Genomic DNA, 17,224 nt, shown 5'->3' on the forward strand with positions numbered 1-17,224 from the left:
AGCCTCCGCCGGTCCCTCCTTTACCACTGACTCACGGGCTGACCCAGCCCAGTCCCCGCACTGCCCGCACTTCCATTTTTCTGACCTACAAAGCCCGGCTGATCCCCGCCGCTCTCCTGCTCCTTTACATGAGAGCTGCCAGCTCCAAACCGAGCCCTGCGGCACCGGGGCACTCTCAAGGGATGCTCGGTGGCGGGGTGCGGGCTGGGTCACCCGTGCCGAGGGAAGTGGACCCTGGCTGTGGTTTCATGGGCGCTGCACAGCCCTCGAGGGCACTCGCTGGCACCCACAAACAGCATCTCCCAGGGGCTTTGCTGGCGTTTCAGCGGCTGGGAAGGGGAGGTGAGCAGCAGGTGCTGTTCTTGGCATGGTGTCCTGCCTGCCTTAGTGCCGAGGAATGCCTTCACCCCGCTGTCCCGGTGCTTTGGCACCCCTCCAGTACCCCGAAACCCAGACAGTCGCGTTTGGAAAGCAGGCCAGAGATGGCTGGGGAGGAGCAGGCTTTATGGGCACCTGTCAGACTGATGGGATGTGCTGGACTCATCTCCAATACTGGTTAGGGAGCAGCTCTGGCCACATCCTGCCCCTTCTCCTCTCCTCTCCTCTCCTCTCCTCTCCTCTCCTCTCCTCTCCTCTCCTCTCCTCTCCTCTCCTCTCCTCTCCTCTCCTCTCCTCTCCTCTCCTCTCCTCTCCTCTCCTCTCCTCTCCTCTCCTCTCCTCTCCTCTCCTCTCCTCTCCTCTCCTCTCCTCTCCTCTCCTCTCCTCTCCTCTCCTCTCCTCTCCTCTCCTCTCCTCTCCTCTCCTCTCCTCTCCTCTCCTCTCCTCTCCTCTCCTCTCCTCTCCTCTCCTCTCCTCTCCTCTCCTCTCCTCTCCTCTCCTCTCCTCTCCTCTCCTCTCCTCTCCTCTCCTCTCCTCTCCCTTTGGAAAAGCGTCAAAACATGCTGCCTTTTTTTTTCCTTTTTCTTTATTTTTCTTTCACAAACAATGACATGTGCTACTTCGTGTGAAGCAGGACTGTGTCCCAAAAGGTCCTGGGGTGGAGGATGAGCATCCTTGGGTGACAGCAGAGGTCAGGTGACAGCGCCTGCCAGCATCCCTGTGGGAAGGCTGCGGGGTGGAGGGCCCCCAGGGCACTCAGAAGATGCAGGGATTCCCAGGGAATGAGACTCCAGAGCTTTGTGTCCCGGGACGGGATGCAGTGCCAGGCCAGGATGGGTTGGGACAGGAGCTGCCTGACGTAAGAGGTTATACAATGCAGGGCAGGCAGGGTGCTGGGAGCAGCATCAGCGTGTCTGTGAGCAGAGCCCTGCTCCAGCTCCAGCTCGACACCTGCAAGGACAGGAACAGCCCTGCCCCTCACGAGACCCTGGGGTGGCAGTGAGGGCTCCTTGGCCCTCCCCAGGAGGCATTTTGGAGGTGCCAAGATAGGCTCCCATGGCTCCTCCCTGCGGGCACGGGGTGAGAGATCAGCCCCCGGCATTCGAGGCAGGCTGCTGAAGGTGTTACTCACCCCGGGTCTGCCCCGCTCCGCCGGGCAGAGATGCCACGTGCCCGGAGTGCCTTTCCCAAGGGAGGATCAGCCAGTGCCTCCTGGGTGCCTTTCCATGCCAGGGGGGATGAGCAGGCTCCCAGCCCTCCCCAGGCATCCCGCAGGCACCAGGGGCTGGAGGTGGTGACATGGGATGGGTGTCCTCTCCTCTGAAGGGTACCACAAGCTTGCTTTCTCACCGCCCCAGGGACAGGTGATGCCAGTCCTGTGCCAGCAGGATAAGGCTGTGATGGCACTGAAGGCTAAAGAATTACGTTTTTACCCTGTGTCTTTCCAAAATTATCATGTATGTAAAGAAGGGGTGGGAGTTGGCAGCTCTGACTCTCTCTCCTCAGATGCCCTCCCCACTAGCCCTGTCACCAGCAAAGCCTTCCAGGGACTGAGCATTTCCATGGGACAGGGAATGGGCATAGGAACCCACTCACAAATATCTTGTGGACTTGTCTTTTGGAAAGGTAATTTTGTTGCCCAGAGGACATTTTACTATGGGAAAGAGAGACCTACTGCTAGGGGAAAGCAGAGCTTATAGGGTTATTTTTTTCTGTGTCTGACAGCAGGTTTTCTCCCACTCTGGAGCAGATGGAGTGCATTCCTAGGGGACAAGTTGGATTGGGAAATGACATCAATCCATGTGAACCTGAGATTTTCCATGAGCTTCAAGGAGGCTGGTTTCACCTCTTTTTCCAACAAAACATGAGTCTTAGTCACTTCTCTTTCAGCAAATTTCCTACTTTTCTGAGGGTATCACCTTTGCCACGTGCCAGACGGAAACATTCTTCTTGGAAGCGGGCTCAGGGCTATCTATTCCCAGAACTGCCTCTGGCCTCTCTTGGTAAATTCTGCTATCAGCTCCCTGCCTGGCTCCAGCTGGCCATGGCCCAGCTGGGGATGTGGCTGCAAGATGCCCTCTGTGTTTTCCGGCAGATCCAGCTGCCCTTGAGCCTCCTGGGCTGGCAGGTGCCAGGGTGGTGCTGGTGGCACCCCGTGAGCCCTGTGTGTGTTTCGGAGGAACCCTCTGGGCTGTGCCAAGGGCCCCGTGATGCTCACGGTGCCACTGCAGGAGGCCAGCCTTATCTCACCTCGTGCCAAGCTTGGATCATTGTTGATTGTTCTCTTCTCAATCAGGAAGAAAGGTTTGTTTTGAAAAACAAACCCTGCTTTTTCTGCAGAACTGCTCTCTGAGTCTCCATTCCTGATGTCGCTGTCCAGGTCTGACACTCCTGGGGCAGCAAGGACCCTCTGGAGGCACGTGGCCATCCGATGGACCAGAAGAGCCCTCGCAGGATGAAGCAATGGTTTTAGGACTGAGCTCTTGTTCATTTTGCACCCAGCCTCATCCCTGCTTGCTCTCCCTGAGCCCTCCAGCCCAGCAACTCCCAGAACCAGAGGAGGGAGAACCCTGGAAATCTGGTGAGGATGCCAAGGATGGCTCAGAGGCCCTCTGGTTCCCTGGGCTGGCAGGGCAGCCACTCTACCTGCCACAACATCTTCTACACCCACAGTTTAGCCCTAACCTGGTTTCTATTCTAACCCCTATTTTTTTTTTCATGGGCCTCCTCCCTCTTTTGCTGTGCCCCACTTTGCCCTCCCCCCAGTGAGCTCTGGCTGCCACTGACCCCGATCCCAGCAGAACCCAGCTGAAGTTAGTAATAAAATGCACCAGTGAGGTGAGGTTGCTTGGGTCAGGGTGGCTCCTGCTTCCCCAGGCTGGGATTAAGGAGCAGCACATTGGATTTACCTGCAATAGCTTATGGTGGGAGGGGAAAAGCAGGAGGAATGGGGCCAAGGAGAATTTTCTTTAATGGAAAAACCAGTTGGAGGATTAACAGCTTTTCTGATGTTTCCTTAGTGGGTTGTTTTAATGGCAAAAATGCTGTTTTTAAGGCACTGGGGATGGAAAGCAGCCTCTTCACCCAGTACTGCCAGAGCTGAACCACAACCTCTTCAGGGCTCCTCCAGATATTCCCTCGGTCAACTGGGATTCACAGCACCACTCCTGCAAAGGTATCATTAGAAGAATCATGTTTTTCCAAGCTAACTCGTTGTATGGGTCTGGCTGTGCTGATGAAATAGCTGCCAGGCAGCATGTGAGTTATCCCTCTGGATGGCAGGGAGCATCGGGCACTTGCTTGGAAGAAGAAACAAGAACTGCCCTCGGTGAGTGCCTGGTTCAGCAGGGCTCTGGTACACTGCCTGTGCCCGCTGGGAAGGATGTAATGGACAAAGTGGACACACTGGGGGCTGCTTGGATGTGTCCCTAGGCCTGGCAGGAAGATGGAGCTGAGACAGATCCTCTCCTCCTCCCCTCATCTCAGCTGTAATCTCTGCGCAGCAGCTGCTGAAAGGGGGAAAATAGGTTAGAGCCACACGAGACTGGAGAGGTGGGGATGCATTCTTGGAGTCCAGCTGGATTTGGGCAACCCATTGGCCCCAAACCAACTTTCCAGCCCCAAGGAGTGACACAGCACATTGGATTCCCAGCCCAGCTTGCTCCCTTCCAGCACTGCCTCCCGGGCATGGCCGGTTACATCACAGCCTGGCTGCCCTCACCTACCCTGTGGCCGGAGCAGAGTGGGATTGGGCACCTGCCCCTGGCACTAATTGCTGTTTGCACCCAGGGTGGCATCAGCCTGCCATGCCAGGGAAAAGCATGGGCACATGGCCAGAGGAGGGCAGTGCCCATCTCAGGTGCAGGGGCTGCATTGTGCAATCTCTCCTCTTGCCAGGTAAAGCTTTGCTTGGGCTTCTTAATGAGCAGGGGGCTTTCTGTCCTGCAGGAATTCCTGGTTTCCATGAATTCAAGGTATCCTGATACCACAGAGAACAGGAACAGAGTAAAGACACAGGTGCTGGTCAGTACTCACCTTAGCTCTGGTTTCTGAGACTGGGCAAACGCAACAGCCCCAGCAGAGCCTGTTCAAAAACTCCTGGGGGAGAAAGGAAGAGGCACTTGGCCTTGAGCCCTGCACTCCCTCCCAGGCCCTTTCCCTTCTGGCATGTGAAGCCATCAGTGGATGCTAGCAGGGGGAACTGTCCCCAAAAGCAGCTGTGGGTAGTGACACTCAGCCACCCTGGCAAACCATCCTTGCTCAGTCACGGATCAGCCCAAGGTGGCAAGTGCCAGTTAATGCCATGCTGGGATCTACATCCTCCCTCTGCACACTGAGGAGGTTGGAAATGTCCCTCTGTCCTCGAGAGGGCAGAGGATGGAGCCTGGAGTTACACTGCCTGCCTCGAATGGTGAAAATGTTGTGTGGGTGTCTGATAGGGAGCTGCTGGCCCGGGTGCCTGCCTGCAGGGACAAGTGTGTGGCCAGCCCCAGTGGCTCTGGTTGGGGACCAGAAGGGCACCTGGGAGCTGGGAAGGCTTGGCATGGGTAGTGCCACGTTTACAAGTAGAAACATTTAATTTTTGAGGGCTGGAAGTGTAGAGTTGTGTCCAGGGGCATGATTCCAATTGCTGGCTGCTAACTGGAACTGGAGCCATGGCTGGTTCCCTCCTCAGGGCTGATCCTTGCCGGGATCCTGCCAGGACCCCACAGAACTTCAGCATTACAGAACAGCTGCCAGGCCAGCAGGAGAGAGGACTCAGCCACCCCTTGGTGGCACTGCTGGTGGCAGGCTCAGCGTTATGGCAGCGGAGAGGGACGGAGCCCACGACAGCCCCACCTGCATTGGGTAACACCTGGCCAGGCGGTGACACCAGGGACACAGGGGTGGGGGCAAGCAGTTTCGGTCGGGCCAAGAGCAGAGGCTCCCAAACCAGTGATTACCTTGGCCCTGAGCTGCTAAGTGGAGGAAGTCTGTGATTAGTTGACACCTCCAGCCAGGCTTTGGATTTTAAGCTGGGCTGGAGCAGGGGTGGATGACAACTGCTTTATTCACTGCTGATATATAAAACTGAGACAGCCTGGGTATGGTATCAGGGTGTGCTGGTGGGGGATAGGCAGTGAGTCCCCAGGGGCTTTGGGGGTGCTCATGGGGAAAGGTGGGGTTTGGTGCTGTGGCTTTGAGCCCTGGGCTGGGCTATCCAAGGGCTCAGGGCAGGGCTTTTTGTTGGGTTTGATTTCCGTGTGCTTCGAATAAACCTCCCTTCACCAGCCACTGCTGTAAGTCTCGTGCAGCCTTGGGAAGCAAAGAAATTACACCTGGTGCTTATCCTTGAGCTTTGGGATTTTTGTGTTTGCAGGTGGCTACTAGAAAGGGAGGAGAGGAGGTGGCTGTGTTTGGAGCCATGACATAGATGATACAAGGCATGTGTTTAACTCCACGCAGGGAAGAATCTCCCACTCTGCCAGGCCGTCCCAAGGGTCTGTCCCCACCCTACAAGTGCAGGGATATTTGTGGTCTATCCCTGCAGCACAGCAGCACTCTGGTCTAGTCAGAACCCAGAGGGCCATTGTCCCAACCCCAGAGCCAAATGGGTTCAGTCTCTACAATGCCGTGGAGCCCCTAAAGCTTGCAGGAGTGAGGAGTTGGGTTGATGTCTCCATACCTGGCTGCTGCTGGCAGGTAAACCCCAGCTGTTCTCACCCTGGGGTGAACATCACCGAGGTTTGGCAGAGCAATTCCCCACATACAACCCCTCCAGCACCCATCTGGGGGCCAAATGGATGAGAAAAATACAGCAGCAATGAAAAGGATGGTGTCAATGACACTGAGGGTGTGGGGCCTCCAACCCCTGTCTGTCTGGGCAATGCCCTTTGTGGGGTTCAGCCACTTCCATGCGGGGGTGCCAGGGCAGTGCAGGGCAGCACTGGACCAACACAGAGCCTGGATAAGACCAACACAGAGCCTGGATAAGACCAGGCATTATCCACAATGCCTCCCCCGCAGCCAGTGCACGACCCAGGGCTCTGCCCGCCCTGTCTCGCCGCCGTCCGGTCTGTGCCAGGCAAACAGATCGGCCAGATTAGCCAGCACTGGGATCCAGCCTCTTCCCAGAGCTGCTGAGCACCAGCAGGAAGTTTTCTGTGACCTGGAGTGGCCATTTGGGCCCTGCAAACAGTGAGATATCCCGGAAAGGGTATTTATTTAAGGTTAAAAGCATGGCCTTGCCAAGCGTCGCAGGGCTGGGAGGATGTGGACTGAAAAGCAGCCCGTGATAGATCCGGCATCTCACCCCCTGCCAGCCCCGTCCCAGCCTGGCACCACTGGAGCTCCCACAGAGGCTGTGGCTGCACCCAAGGTCTTGACCCCCAAGAGGAGATTAGCAGCCCATGGGGTGAGGCTCAGTGGCTGTGTCCCCACAGCCTCCCAGGTTTTGGTCCCTGGAAAGGGACTTTGCATCTCATGAGCGAGGGCTTGGTGGCTGTGCCAGCTCTGGGGTCCACTGAGAGCTTGTTGCCCTGACACACAGATCAGGTTTGGAAGACGATGACCCCAGGGCTAAGCATCCCTCGGGAGCCCACCAGCTCGATTTCCTGCACTTTTGGCCAAGCGACCGCCAGGCACGGAGGTGTGACTCCCTCTGGTGCCTCCCCGAGGTGGCTCCCGAGCTCGCTCTTCTCTCTTTCCTCATTCCACAGAGAGGGAAGGTTTGGGGTGCTGGCCCTGGGGCAGCCCCGGGGTGGGTGGGTGAGCGGGGACCGGAGCTGATCTCGTACCTTGGCAGCAGCTGCGGAACTCGAGCTGTGCCAAACACGCGTGTGCCAGGGCCCGAATTCTGGGCAGGGAGCTGCTTTCGGGGCGATGGGGGCAGAGCTCTGCCTGCAGATGGAGCTCCTCGCTCGGCCGCTGGGCTCGGGGAAAGGGAGGGAATGAAGAGATGAATCCGGAGAGTTTCTCCTTCTTGAGGACCCCACAGCTCTGCCAGACCGCAAAAGACAAAGAGAGGGGGTGTTTAAGGTCTCCCTGCTGGGCAGGGGATGGTGGTAATTAATCCCTGATTAAGTTAATTACCCAAAAGCTTGGTCTGAAAGACGTGGGAGGGAGTGCCGTCCCAGACCAGGTATTAGAAAAGTGAATCTCTGCAGTCTCAGCGATGTCAGGGGAGGGGAGGGGGTGGTGTTCGGAGTCTGGCTGAGGCAGCCAGGGGATCTGGCGGTGTCCCACTGACAGCCCCTGCAGCCTGAGCCTTCCTCCCCCAGGGAGGAGGAGGGTGTGCCAGGGGGCTGTATGGAGGGAAGGAGCTCTACCTCCTCCTCTCCACAACCCTGGGGTGCAAACTGCTTTTCCATACTCCTGGATCTGGGCTGGAAACTGCACTTCTGGGGTTGCAGCAGCTGCTGCCCCACGGGCTGGGGGGGGGGGGCTGGAGGGCTCAGCAAGGAAATACTTGCAGCTACTGGCTCCTGATGGCCTGACATATGTGTCCTTGTGCCAGGCTAAAATGGCCCATTTCCCCCTTTTTGGGGAGCGGGGACGTGGGAGGAGCTCGCTGGGAGGCAGATTTGGCCTTTCTCAATAGCAAGGAGCTAGGCTGAGTTCTAGGGGGGAGTGGGTCAGATGAGGACAGCAGCAGGGTCTGATTCCTGCTGCTCCCTTGGGATGGAGGCTCCCGGTGGGACACTTGTGGTGCCCGGGGCAAGGGACAGCCATGGGGACAGCCTCAGGGACAGCAGCTGCCGGCCACAGCTCACTGCTCCAGGGATTATGTTGATCCCCTCCAGCTGCCCTGCTGTGTGCTGAAGGATTTCTGAGACTTACACATGTTTTCCCTGCTAAATTGGAGGTGTTTGTGTCCACAGTGCAAAGGGCAGGTCAGTGTTTGCTTTGATCTCTAAGATCTCAGCTGGGTCAGGGGAATTGTGTGACTTGGCCTCTGTGTGGTGGGCAATCAGATGTAATTTGGGGTTTAAAAGTTTCTTGTGGAAATGGGGCTCTGTAAGGCAGTATATTTATACTGTATATTTATACAATCCTGAACCTGCTGACTGTCCTTGTGGCTCTGCAGACTCTCCTTATAGTTTCTGGTCTCTTGTTGGCATTGTGACTCCCATTGTGGCTGTAGCTCTTTCGGGTTCAGCACTTTCCCTCAGAAACCAAAAGTCAGCCTCTCCCAGGTAGTTTTCAGCCCTGTTTGTTCTCTTCTCCCAGGTGGTCTCTGGCCCTGGTAGCAGCATGGAACTGAGTTATGCCATGCATCTGCCTCTCCCTGTGCCAGCTGCAGAGGGATCCTCACAGATCCTGTTGGTCTTGGGTGTGTGGCTGATCCCCACGCCCTCCTCCCCCTCAGCTGTCCCCACATAACCAGTTCTGCCCCATTGTGCAATGGCAGCTCCAGCACAGCTCACCCTTGCCCCTGCCAAAGGGCACCCTTGGAGCAGGGCTGTCACCCTCCTGCCACTGCCCATTGTGGTGACATCCCAGGTGTGACAATGAAGGTGTGTATCTCTCAGGAGAAGCCCCATTCGAGGTGCCTTTGGGTCTGACACCTGCCTCCCCTGGCCTGGCAGCACCCATGGGTGCTCTCCCAGCTGTGGGCAGCTGGCAAAAGCCATTCTGCTCATCAGAGTGAATCACTGGCTGGGCTCCACACCCCGCCGTGATTACTCAGTGCTCCTGGCTCTAGAAATGGCCTTTCCTAATGCATGCACTAACAGTGGAAATGAAACCTCAGCAGGTCTCTGATGCACTCTCAGCTCTGTCCCTTTTGCAGTAGCTTGGATTTTTAAAATTATTATTAATTTTTTCCCCAGAGGATGATGACAATTCCCTGGGGCTTGCTGTAACTTGGGTGTGAGGTTTGCTTCCCTGCAAATCACGGCAGTGATGTGATGTCACTGGAGGTGCTGAGCCCATCCCAGTTTGGGGCTGTGATATCCTAATGATAAGTGTAGAAAACCAGCCTTTGCAAATCCATAAGGATTTGATGGATGTTCATTAAGATTTTGGTGGATCAGTTGAGTTAATTTGAGGTTTGGCAAGGAGAAATAACAAAGCAAGAAGAAATCCAGTGCCACAGAGAGGAACAATGTGATTTTAGCTTTCCTTCATAAAGAAATAGGGCTCTGGAGGTGCTGGTCTGTGCAATGGCATCCTCAAAACTTTTGGATGCCAGTATCTGGGTGATGTCAGGAGGCAGTGGTGGAAAATGGGGGAAATTCATATGGAATCGGGCCAGAAGAGAAGAGAGACCCTGCAGGGGTCAGAGCTGCAAGGGACAGATTTGGGGTGGCCTGGTCCCCGTCAGGTTTCGTAGGGTTCGGTGACCCCCGAGCAGAGGGTGCTGGGCGGCAGCAGCAGTTTGGGCAGGCAGGCACGGGCAGCCTGCTCCTCGCTGTGGAAAAGGCCGATTTTCTCCCCAAAACGGCTCCCTCGTGGGACAGGCAACGTTTGCTCCCTCTCCCTGGCAAAAGCGAAACCCTATCCCTGTCCTCTGCGCTCCGCTTGGGTTTCTCAGGTGTGTTCCTGGCGCTTGGCTCCTTCGCCTCCAACATTTCCATCGCCTCTCTCCAGCTTTTTTCCACTCCTTCCCTCCTCCGTGCCCTCGCCGAGCGTCCTCCCCACGGCCCGGCTGCTGCCCTAAATGGGCCACGGGGGCGGATTATTGCCGTGGTTCATCTGCATCCTCCCTCCCCTCGGTCCTCCCCTGCTCCTCCCTCTCCGGACCGCGGCTGCGGCGCTGCGGGCAGCGGGGCCAGCGGGGCTGGGCAGCGCCGGGAGCTCCGCCGGGCCGGGGCTGCCGTGAGTGGGGGGCTGTGGTGTCGCTGTGCTGGAGCCTGGCTGGCTCTCGGCCGGCTGCGTCCTCCTTGGATTGTTTATTTTTTTTCCATCCCTGCCCTTCCCGTGTCCTTCGGCGGCGGCAGGAGCCCGCCAGCTGGTCCGCGGTGGGTCGGGGTGCCGGGGCTGACCCTCGGGGGTGACACCTGCGTGGCGTCTGCTCAGCAGGGAGATGCCGCTGCAGGACGGGGGCCCGGCGGTGCCGAGGGGACGGCAGGTCAACGGAGAGGTCGCCAGTGTCCCTTCCCTGGGGGACCCTTCGCTCCGGAGCGCGACAGCACCTGGTGGCAGCAGGACAGACGTGATGGCAGAGGGCTGGGAGCCGGGGCCAGCACAGAGTGACGGGGACGTGACCCCCGGGGGAGCCCCGCAGCGAGCGTGGAAGCCCGAGGAAGCCCTGATGACCGAGCTTTCGGAGCTGGTGCAGAAGGTGGTGAAGAGCAGCAGCTGGTGGGAACGGCACGGTGTGGACATCAGCATCCTTGCCTGCAGCGTCCTCCTGCTCCCGGCAGGTAACCTGGCTCAGCCCCCCAAACCACGGCCAGGGCGGTCCCCAGGGGCCCCACTGCCTCCTCATGACTGCTTTGTGCTGGGAGCCTGTTGGCACCTGCTGAGGTTTTAACAAAGCCACAATAACTCCTTCACCCCATGACTTGGCACACTCTGACCCCACAGTGGGTGACAATGACACCCAGGGCACAGCCTGGGGTGAGGGGACAGCGGTATCTGGGGCACAGCCCGGGCTGAGGGGATGGTGCCAGGCAGATGTACACAGGACAGCGGGTGATGTGTCCCTCCATGGGACAGGGAAACCACGGTGGTTTTGGTGGCAGTGGCCCTGGTGTGGTGGGCACAGGGGAACACAGTTGAGCGAAGGGCTCTGGTGGCATGGCTGGAAAGCTGGGACCTTCTCTTGCTGTTCAACTCCTGGGGATGCTGGAATCCTGGCAGAGTAATGGCACCAGTGGAATCCCACACCCCAGAGCTGTGGGGTGGGATCAGGCACCTGCAGCACTCGTTGCCATTGAGGCTGGAAGTGGCCAAATCTCCAGCACAAGGGTGAGCGTGGCTGGCCCAGTCCTGAGGATGATGAGGAGGCAAACGCTGACTTGCGTGGTTCAAATACCTGTAACTGTGGCTGAAGAACAGGTTTAGGGCAGTGGCCGGCATGTTTGGGTGTAGCAACACCTCCAGCCTGGCTCAGAGGGCTGCAGCACACGTGCATGGCCGGGCTCCTGCCTGGCTGGTTTCTCCACAGGGTTCCTGTGCCTGCGGTCGGCCCAGGCCACCCCTTTCCTGGCGGGTGTCCTCACCCTTGGCGTGGTGCATCACACCCTGACTGTCAAGGGCAGCCACTTGGCCAGCCACAACGCCTTGACTGAGTCCAAGTCCTGGGGCAAAGTGTGGGCTATCTTCTTCATTGAGGTGAGTGCAGCAGCCCCCAAAACCACCCCATTGGCACCTTGCAGTAGTGGGGAATGTTTGGAATGGTGGGAAAGGTTTCTAGTGCTTAACTCTTTAAAGTCCATTTCCAGACTGGTTTGGGGTCTGTGGGGTGCAGAGCATCTCCCCATGGTGCTTCATCGTGGCTCCAGAGCTCTCCTTGGGTTCCTGCCACACAAGCCCAAGCCAGGCAGTGCCCAAACCCTGGCACCACAACTTCTCTCTGTTCCCTCCCAGCTCTGCTCAGCTTTCACAGTTGAGCAGGCCACCTACAACCATGTGAAGATCCACCACGGCTACACCAACGTCATCGGCCTGGGGGACTCCAGCACGTGGAAACTTCCCTTTCTGAACCGCTACGTTTACATGTTCATCGCGCCTCTCGCAGTGCCCATCCTCACCCCCCTGGTTGCGCTGGGTACGTATCCCAGGCCTTGGGATGGGGTGCTGGGTGTGGGAAGCTTGTGACTGCTCAGGTCTCACCCCTCCCAAGGGTCCTGCTTTGTTTGGAGGCATCACATTAACCACAGCAGCCCTGGTGGGAAACTGGGCTGCAGGAAAAGCTGGAAGTGCTGTGGTTGCCTGGGGATCACATCTGCTGCATCTACTTTCTGCTGATGCTGAGAAAACACTTCACCTTTTCCTGGATGTTGAAATCTCTGGCAAAAGCCGTCGTGAGCCTGAAGCACCCCAAATCCATTCTCCTTTAACTCAGGCCATAGTGGGGTTCAGTGTCACACGTGGGTCTCAGGTTGATCAGAATATTGTGCAGGGTGTTTGATAGCCATGAATGGGGTGGAGGTTTGGGGGGCTGCGGGGCCCAGACACAAAGAGCTTGGGCAGGAAAAGTGGTGGTTCCAGGGAAATCATGGTGCCAGAAAACAATCAGGGAGAAGAGCCCAGAAGGCAGTGAGAGGCTGGGGAAGCAAAGCCCTCCAGGCTGCATCACCCAGCTCTGGGCAGTGCCAAATGCATGGACAATGACTTAGTAAAATTGTTAGAAATAAAGGTGTATCCAAATCCCCTGATGCTGCACAGCTGGATCTGCTGCTCTGGGGAGGCTCTCAGACCCACACTCCAGCAGCTCTGTAGGGTTTGGGCCAACCTGGAGGAGGGGGAAAGGGAGTTCATGGGCTGGGCTGGGCTGTGGGGCTGTTGGCACACTGGGCAGCCTGACTGCTGGAGCAGCACTGGTGGGAGGGAAACATCAACACCTCTCCCATGCACTGCCTCCTCTTCCTTGTGCAGGTTTACTGAGGAACGTGGAGTGGAAAGCAGCTCTCCGGACCCTCTGCTGCATGTTTCTGGGACTTTACTGCCATTACTGGCTCCTGCTCCACGTCTCGGGCTTCCAGTCACCGTGGTCCGCCCTGCTGTGCATGCTGCTCACCCGCTCCCTCTTGGCCCATCCCTACATCCATGTCAACATATTCCAGGTAGAGACCTGAAGCTTCGAGGTATGCCAACAGTGCTGGAGATGGGTGAACCACCACCCAGTGCTGGTGACAAAGCCCTGAAGCTGCTGGCTGGAGCTTGTGTCACCTTAAGGCGAGGGGGTCCACTTGTCACCTGCCTCGTGCTGCTGTTGTCACCAGGAGGACCAGGCTGGTGGTGCTGGGCGGAAAGTGGTTGCCCTTGGAAAATGTCAGGGCAGATGAGTGCAAAGGGTGTGAGGTTGATGTCCTCTGCAGTGGCCAGCAGGACTGGGAGGGCTGATGTGGGTTTCAGGTGGTTACAGGCCCTGGGGTGGGGAGATGCTGGTGGAGGTGTGTTGGGGGAGCAGAGTCCGCGACCTCCTTGGTGGCTCTGCGGACAGACAAACACAAGATGGAGTGACTGTAGGGACAAACCCAGCTCTGGGGCTGGCAGAGAGACCCCAAAACGTGGCTCTTCGTGCCCACACACAGGCAGAGCTGCCCTTGGCTCTGCTGGGAAGAGGCTGGGGAGGTGACAGGTGCCACAGGTGCCCACCCTGCCTCTCCCACAGCACATCGGCCTCCCCATGTTCGCGGCCGAGCGCAAACCCAGGCGGATCCACCTCATGAGCCTGGGCGTCCTCAACCTGCCCCGCAACGCCCTCCTGGACTGGTCCTTCGGCCACTCGCTCATCAGCTGCCACGTGGAGCACCACCTCTTCCCCAGCCTCTCTGACAACATGTGCCTCAAGGTGAGACCACCCCTCAGGTTGCCTGGGAGGTGACATGGGGGCGAGGTGACATCTCCTGCCCACTGCCAGACCTGTCTGTGCTGCTCCTTCCCATGCTGGAAACCACTCACTGCTTTGTAACAGCCCCTAAGCCCCCTCCTGCCATCCCAGTCCTGTTTCTCCTGGGTTTCTACTCCCTGCTCCTTCTCCTGGTCCCGATTCCAGCCTGCAGCAGCCTTCCAGCAGTCCAGGATCCTCCCAATTATTTCATTGGGAAAGTACCCCCAGCATTGCCCAGTCCAGTTTTTGGTTCAGACAACATCCAGGCAGACCTTCTATCACTTTGGTCATGCCCTTACTTGCTGCTCTGAGGTGTGTGGTGTGTTCAAAATGCGGGCTCTGAGCACTGCCCCGGCTGGAGGGGATCCCAACGCAGGCTCATACGCTGCCCTTCAGGACAGCATCACCACTCAGTGCTGTGCCCTTGTGTTCAGTGTCCTTTGCTTGTGCTCACAGGACTGGCAGGACCTACCTCCCCCAAAGAGGTGTTGCAGGGAAGGAGATAATTAAGTCTGTGGCAACCTCCCAGCCCCATCACCGAGCTGGCTGTGCGGGCATGTGGGAATAACGATGGGTGTGAACGATGAGGATTCGTGCCTGGCTCCCATTAGAAGCCTCATTAGGGCATCTCTCCTAATTTGGAACCCTACAAAGGCATTTTGGCAGGGTGAACTCCCTGTGATGCTGCAATTGGAAGCTATCCTCCTCTCAATATTCACAGCAAAGATACCACAGCTGGTGCTGCCTGCCCCAGCCCAGCTTTGGGCATGTGGGATGGGTTTTCTGAGCACATTTTAGGCACTGTGTACAAACTCCAGGGCGTCCTGCACAGCAGTGATGTCACCTTTGCCTTTGCAGATCAAACCCGTTGTCTCCCAGTACCTGAAGCAGAAGAAGCTGCCCTACAACGAGGACACCTACAGCTCCAGGCTCAGGCTCTTCCTGCAGAGATACGAGGAGCTGATGGTCCACGCTCCCCCCATAACGGAGCTGGTGGGCATCCAGTGAGGAGCCCGCAGCACTCGGGGGCTGCTTCCTGCAGGGACATTCAGAGGGATGGTTTTAGCAGGACCAACGCCTCCATGAAGTCACGGTGTAGGAAACATCCCTCCCTGAAGTCTTGCTTCTGGCTAGAAAATGGTGCACAGAGCCCCTGCAGGGGGAGAGCCAGGCAGTGCAACACCAGGGACTGAAAAATCGGGGTGCCCTCACTGTTATTCCCAGCCAGGGCTTAGTTTTATCCACTCTGCTTTCATACATGGGGAGAGGAAACCCCCCAAGTCTGGGGGGATGTGGCACCACATCCAGGACATCTGGAACTGAGAAGCACCAGGATCTGGAGGATGTAGCTGCAGCTGTGTGGTCGAGGTGTAAGGGAAGGTGTGGATGGTGGGGAGGGGGTTGTGTCACTGCTGCTTGTGCTTTGCCTAACTTTGGGCTAAATCAGTCCCTTCTAGAAACAAAGATTTGGCAAATTCAGCCTTAACACTTTGGATGGATTTCCTTTATCATTGGGTTTTGTTGCTGAAGGAAGCCTTACTGGTATCCTGTGGTGCCCAGGGTAGGACTGGGGGAAAGACCCTCACCCCATGGGGGGGTGTCTGTGTTGGGGTGCCAGAGGTAACCCCAGACCTGGTCATTGCTATGGCAAGAATTTATCAAGGGCAGGTGTCCAGGGCTTGGGAGACTTTCCCTGTTTAGGGGGGGTGAACTCTTCCCTCTGTGCTGCTGCCAGGGGATGGGATGCTCAGTTCAAGCCCCCCTGGGAAGCTGTGTCTGGCTTTTCCAGGGTGCTCTGCTAGCCCAGGCCTGCAGGACCAATGACAGAGTCCACGCCAGTGTCACGGTGGGGAGCTGGCAGCAGGAAGGGCAGATGGCCAAACTGGCACCAGTGTGGCTTTGCTCTGAGCCTAAGGTTCTGCTCCCTCTTTCAGTTGTCCTCCCATGTGGGCTGGACCCACACTGTGGATTTATAAGGCTTCACAGCAAATGTATCCCAAGGCACAGGGATGCTCTGCCCTGGTCTTGGCCTGTGGCAGGGTGGATGTTGCAGCAGGCAATCCATGGTGCTTCACTCCCCTTCTCCTCCACATCCTCTCCTCCTCCAGGAGCATCCTCAGGTGCACTGGAGAAGTGTTCCTGTGATGTGAGGCTGGAGCTAGGATGGCCAAGGCATCTCTGTGCAGGTGATCCAGACTCAGGACAAGGAAGAGTGGCCCTGGATCCATCCAGTGTGACCCCTCTGGCATCAGAAATGTTGAATTATTGATTTATCCTGGGCTGAGGCCCAGGGGCTGCTAATGCACTGAGCTGGTGGCATTGCCACCTCTATCCAGGCCCACGTGGATCATTGATCCAGGAGATTGTGAAACACCCAAAGGACAAATTCCCATCCTTTGAGCAGGGGTTAGGCTGGGTCTGTAGGCAGGGGAGCAGCTGGAGGGGTCTGGGCAAAGCAAATGTCCTGAATGCTCCAGAGGACCAAAGATCCCCCCAGTACTGCCCCCCACCCCAATTCATCTCTCAACTGAGCATCAGAGATAAATTAAGATAAACATGACAAATTATTGATATTCCCAGCTCCAGCAAGGGGGTGAAGGAGCATTAGAGGTGCTTTTGGCCCAGGCAGGATAATCATAACCTCACATGTTCCCATTGGTGGACACAAAATGCACTTTTGCCCTCTCCTGCTGCAAAGAGATCAGCCCCAAAATGTTCCCAAGCATTGGTCAGAGCAACCAACTGGTCTTTTCCCAGCTGGATTTTAGGGATGCTGTTTAAAGCAATGCCATCTGAAGGTGTTTGCAGGGCCCTCAGCCTGTGATTTGGGAAATAGCTGGATTATTCTCTGCCAGAAGTGGTGGATACAGAAGATAATGGTGGAAAGGGAGAATTCTGGGAAACAAGGAGGATTCTGACACCTGTGCTTGGAACCCCCCAAATTTCAACCAACTGCTTTAGTGGATGAGCTCTGTGGTGGTATTTGGAGCCTCCAGCCTTGCACCAATCAAATGGATGATTGCTGTGCTGACCTGAGGATGAGGCTTTGGAGCCCTTGGAATTCCTGGTCCTCACCACAGCCCCTCTGAAGGAGAGGGTGCAGAAGGAGGCACAGAGCCAGCTGCCATTCTCAGCGTGCCTTTGCAGAGAGCCATCAACTCATTTCCAAGAGCAGGAGAGAAAATCTGTTGGTTTTATGATCCGTATTACAACCGGCTCCTGGCTGTAAACTCCTCATGGTCTTAATTGCATTTAAAAAGCCCCGTCAAGCACTCGCCTGCGTGTTCTGGCATCTGGCCAACTTTTAAAGGTCTGCTAGGCCCTATGAGATGATTTTTCTGGCTAGTGTGTTGTGCAGGGGCT

At 56.9% G+C, this 17,224-nt stretch overlaps 1 protein-coding gene across 2 annotated transcripts; it reads left to right on the forward strand.

Moving 5' to 3' along the window:
* The first annotated feature begins 10,081 nt into the window (after positions 1–10,081).
* FADS6 (fatty acid desaturase 6) lies at positions 10,082–15,447 on the forward strand. 2 transcript variants are annotated; one of them, XM_063409335.1, is made up of 7 exons: positions 10,082–10,176; positions 10,381–10,724; positions 11,471–11,637; positions 11,893–12,073; positions 12,904–13,091; positions 13,643–13,822; positions 14,720–15,447. In XM_063409335.1, the coding sequence occupies exons 2-7, from the start codon at positions 10,385–10,387 to the stop codon at positions 14,867–14,869; spliced, it is 1,206 nt and encodes a 401-aa protein (XP_063265405.1). In that variant the 5' UTR covers positions 10,082–10,176; positions 10,381–10,384; the 3' UTR covers positions 14,870–15,447. The 2 variants fall into 2 exon arrangements, with proteins under 2 accessions (XP_063265405.1, XP_063265404.1); XM_063409334.1 differs by having other exon boundaries at positions 10,091–10,176; positions 10,378–10,724.
* The last annotated feature ends 1,777 nt before the right edge of the window (positions 15,448–17,224 follow it).

The sequence above is a fragment of the Prinia subflava genome, chromosome 12, assembly GCF_021018805.1.
Source record: "Prinia subflava isolate CZ2003 ecotype Zambia chromosome 12, Cam_Psub_1.2, whole genome shotgun sequence".
NCBI lineage: Eukaryota > Metazoa > Chordata > Aves > Passeriformes > Cisticolidae > Prinia > Prinia subflava.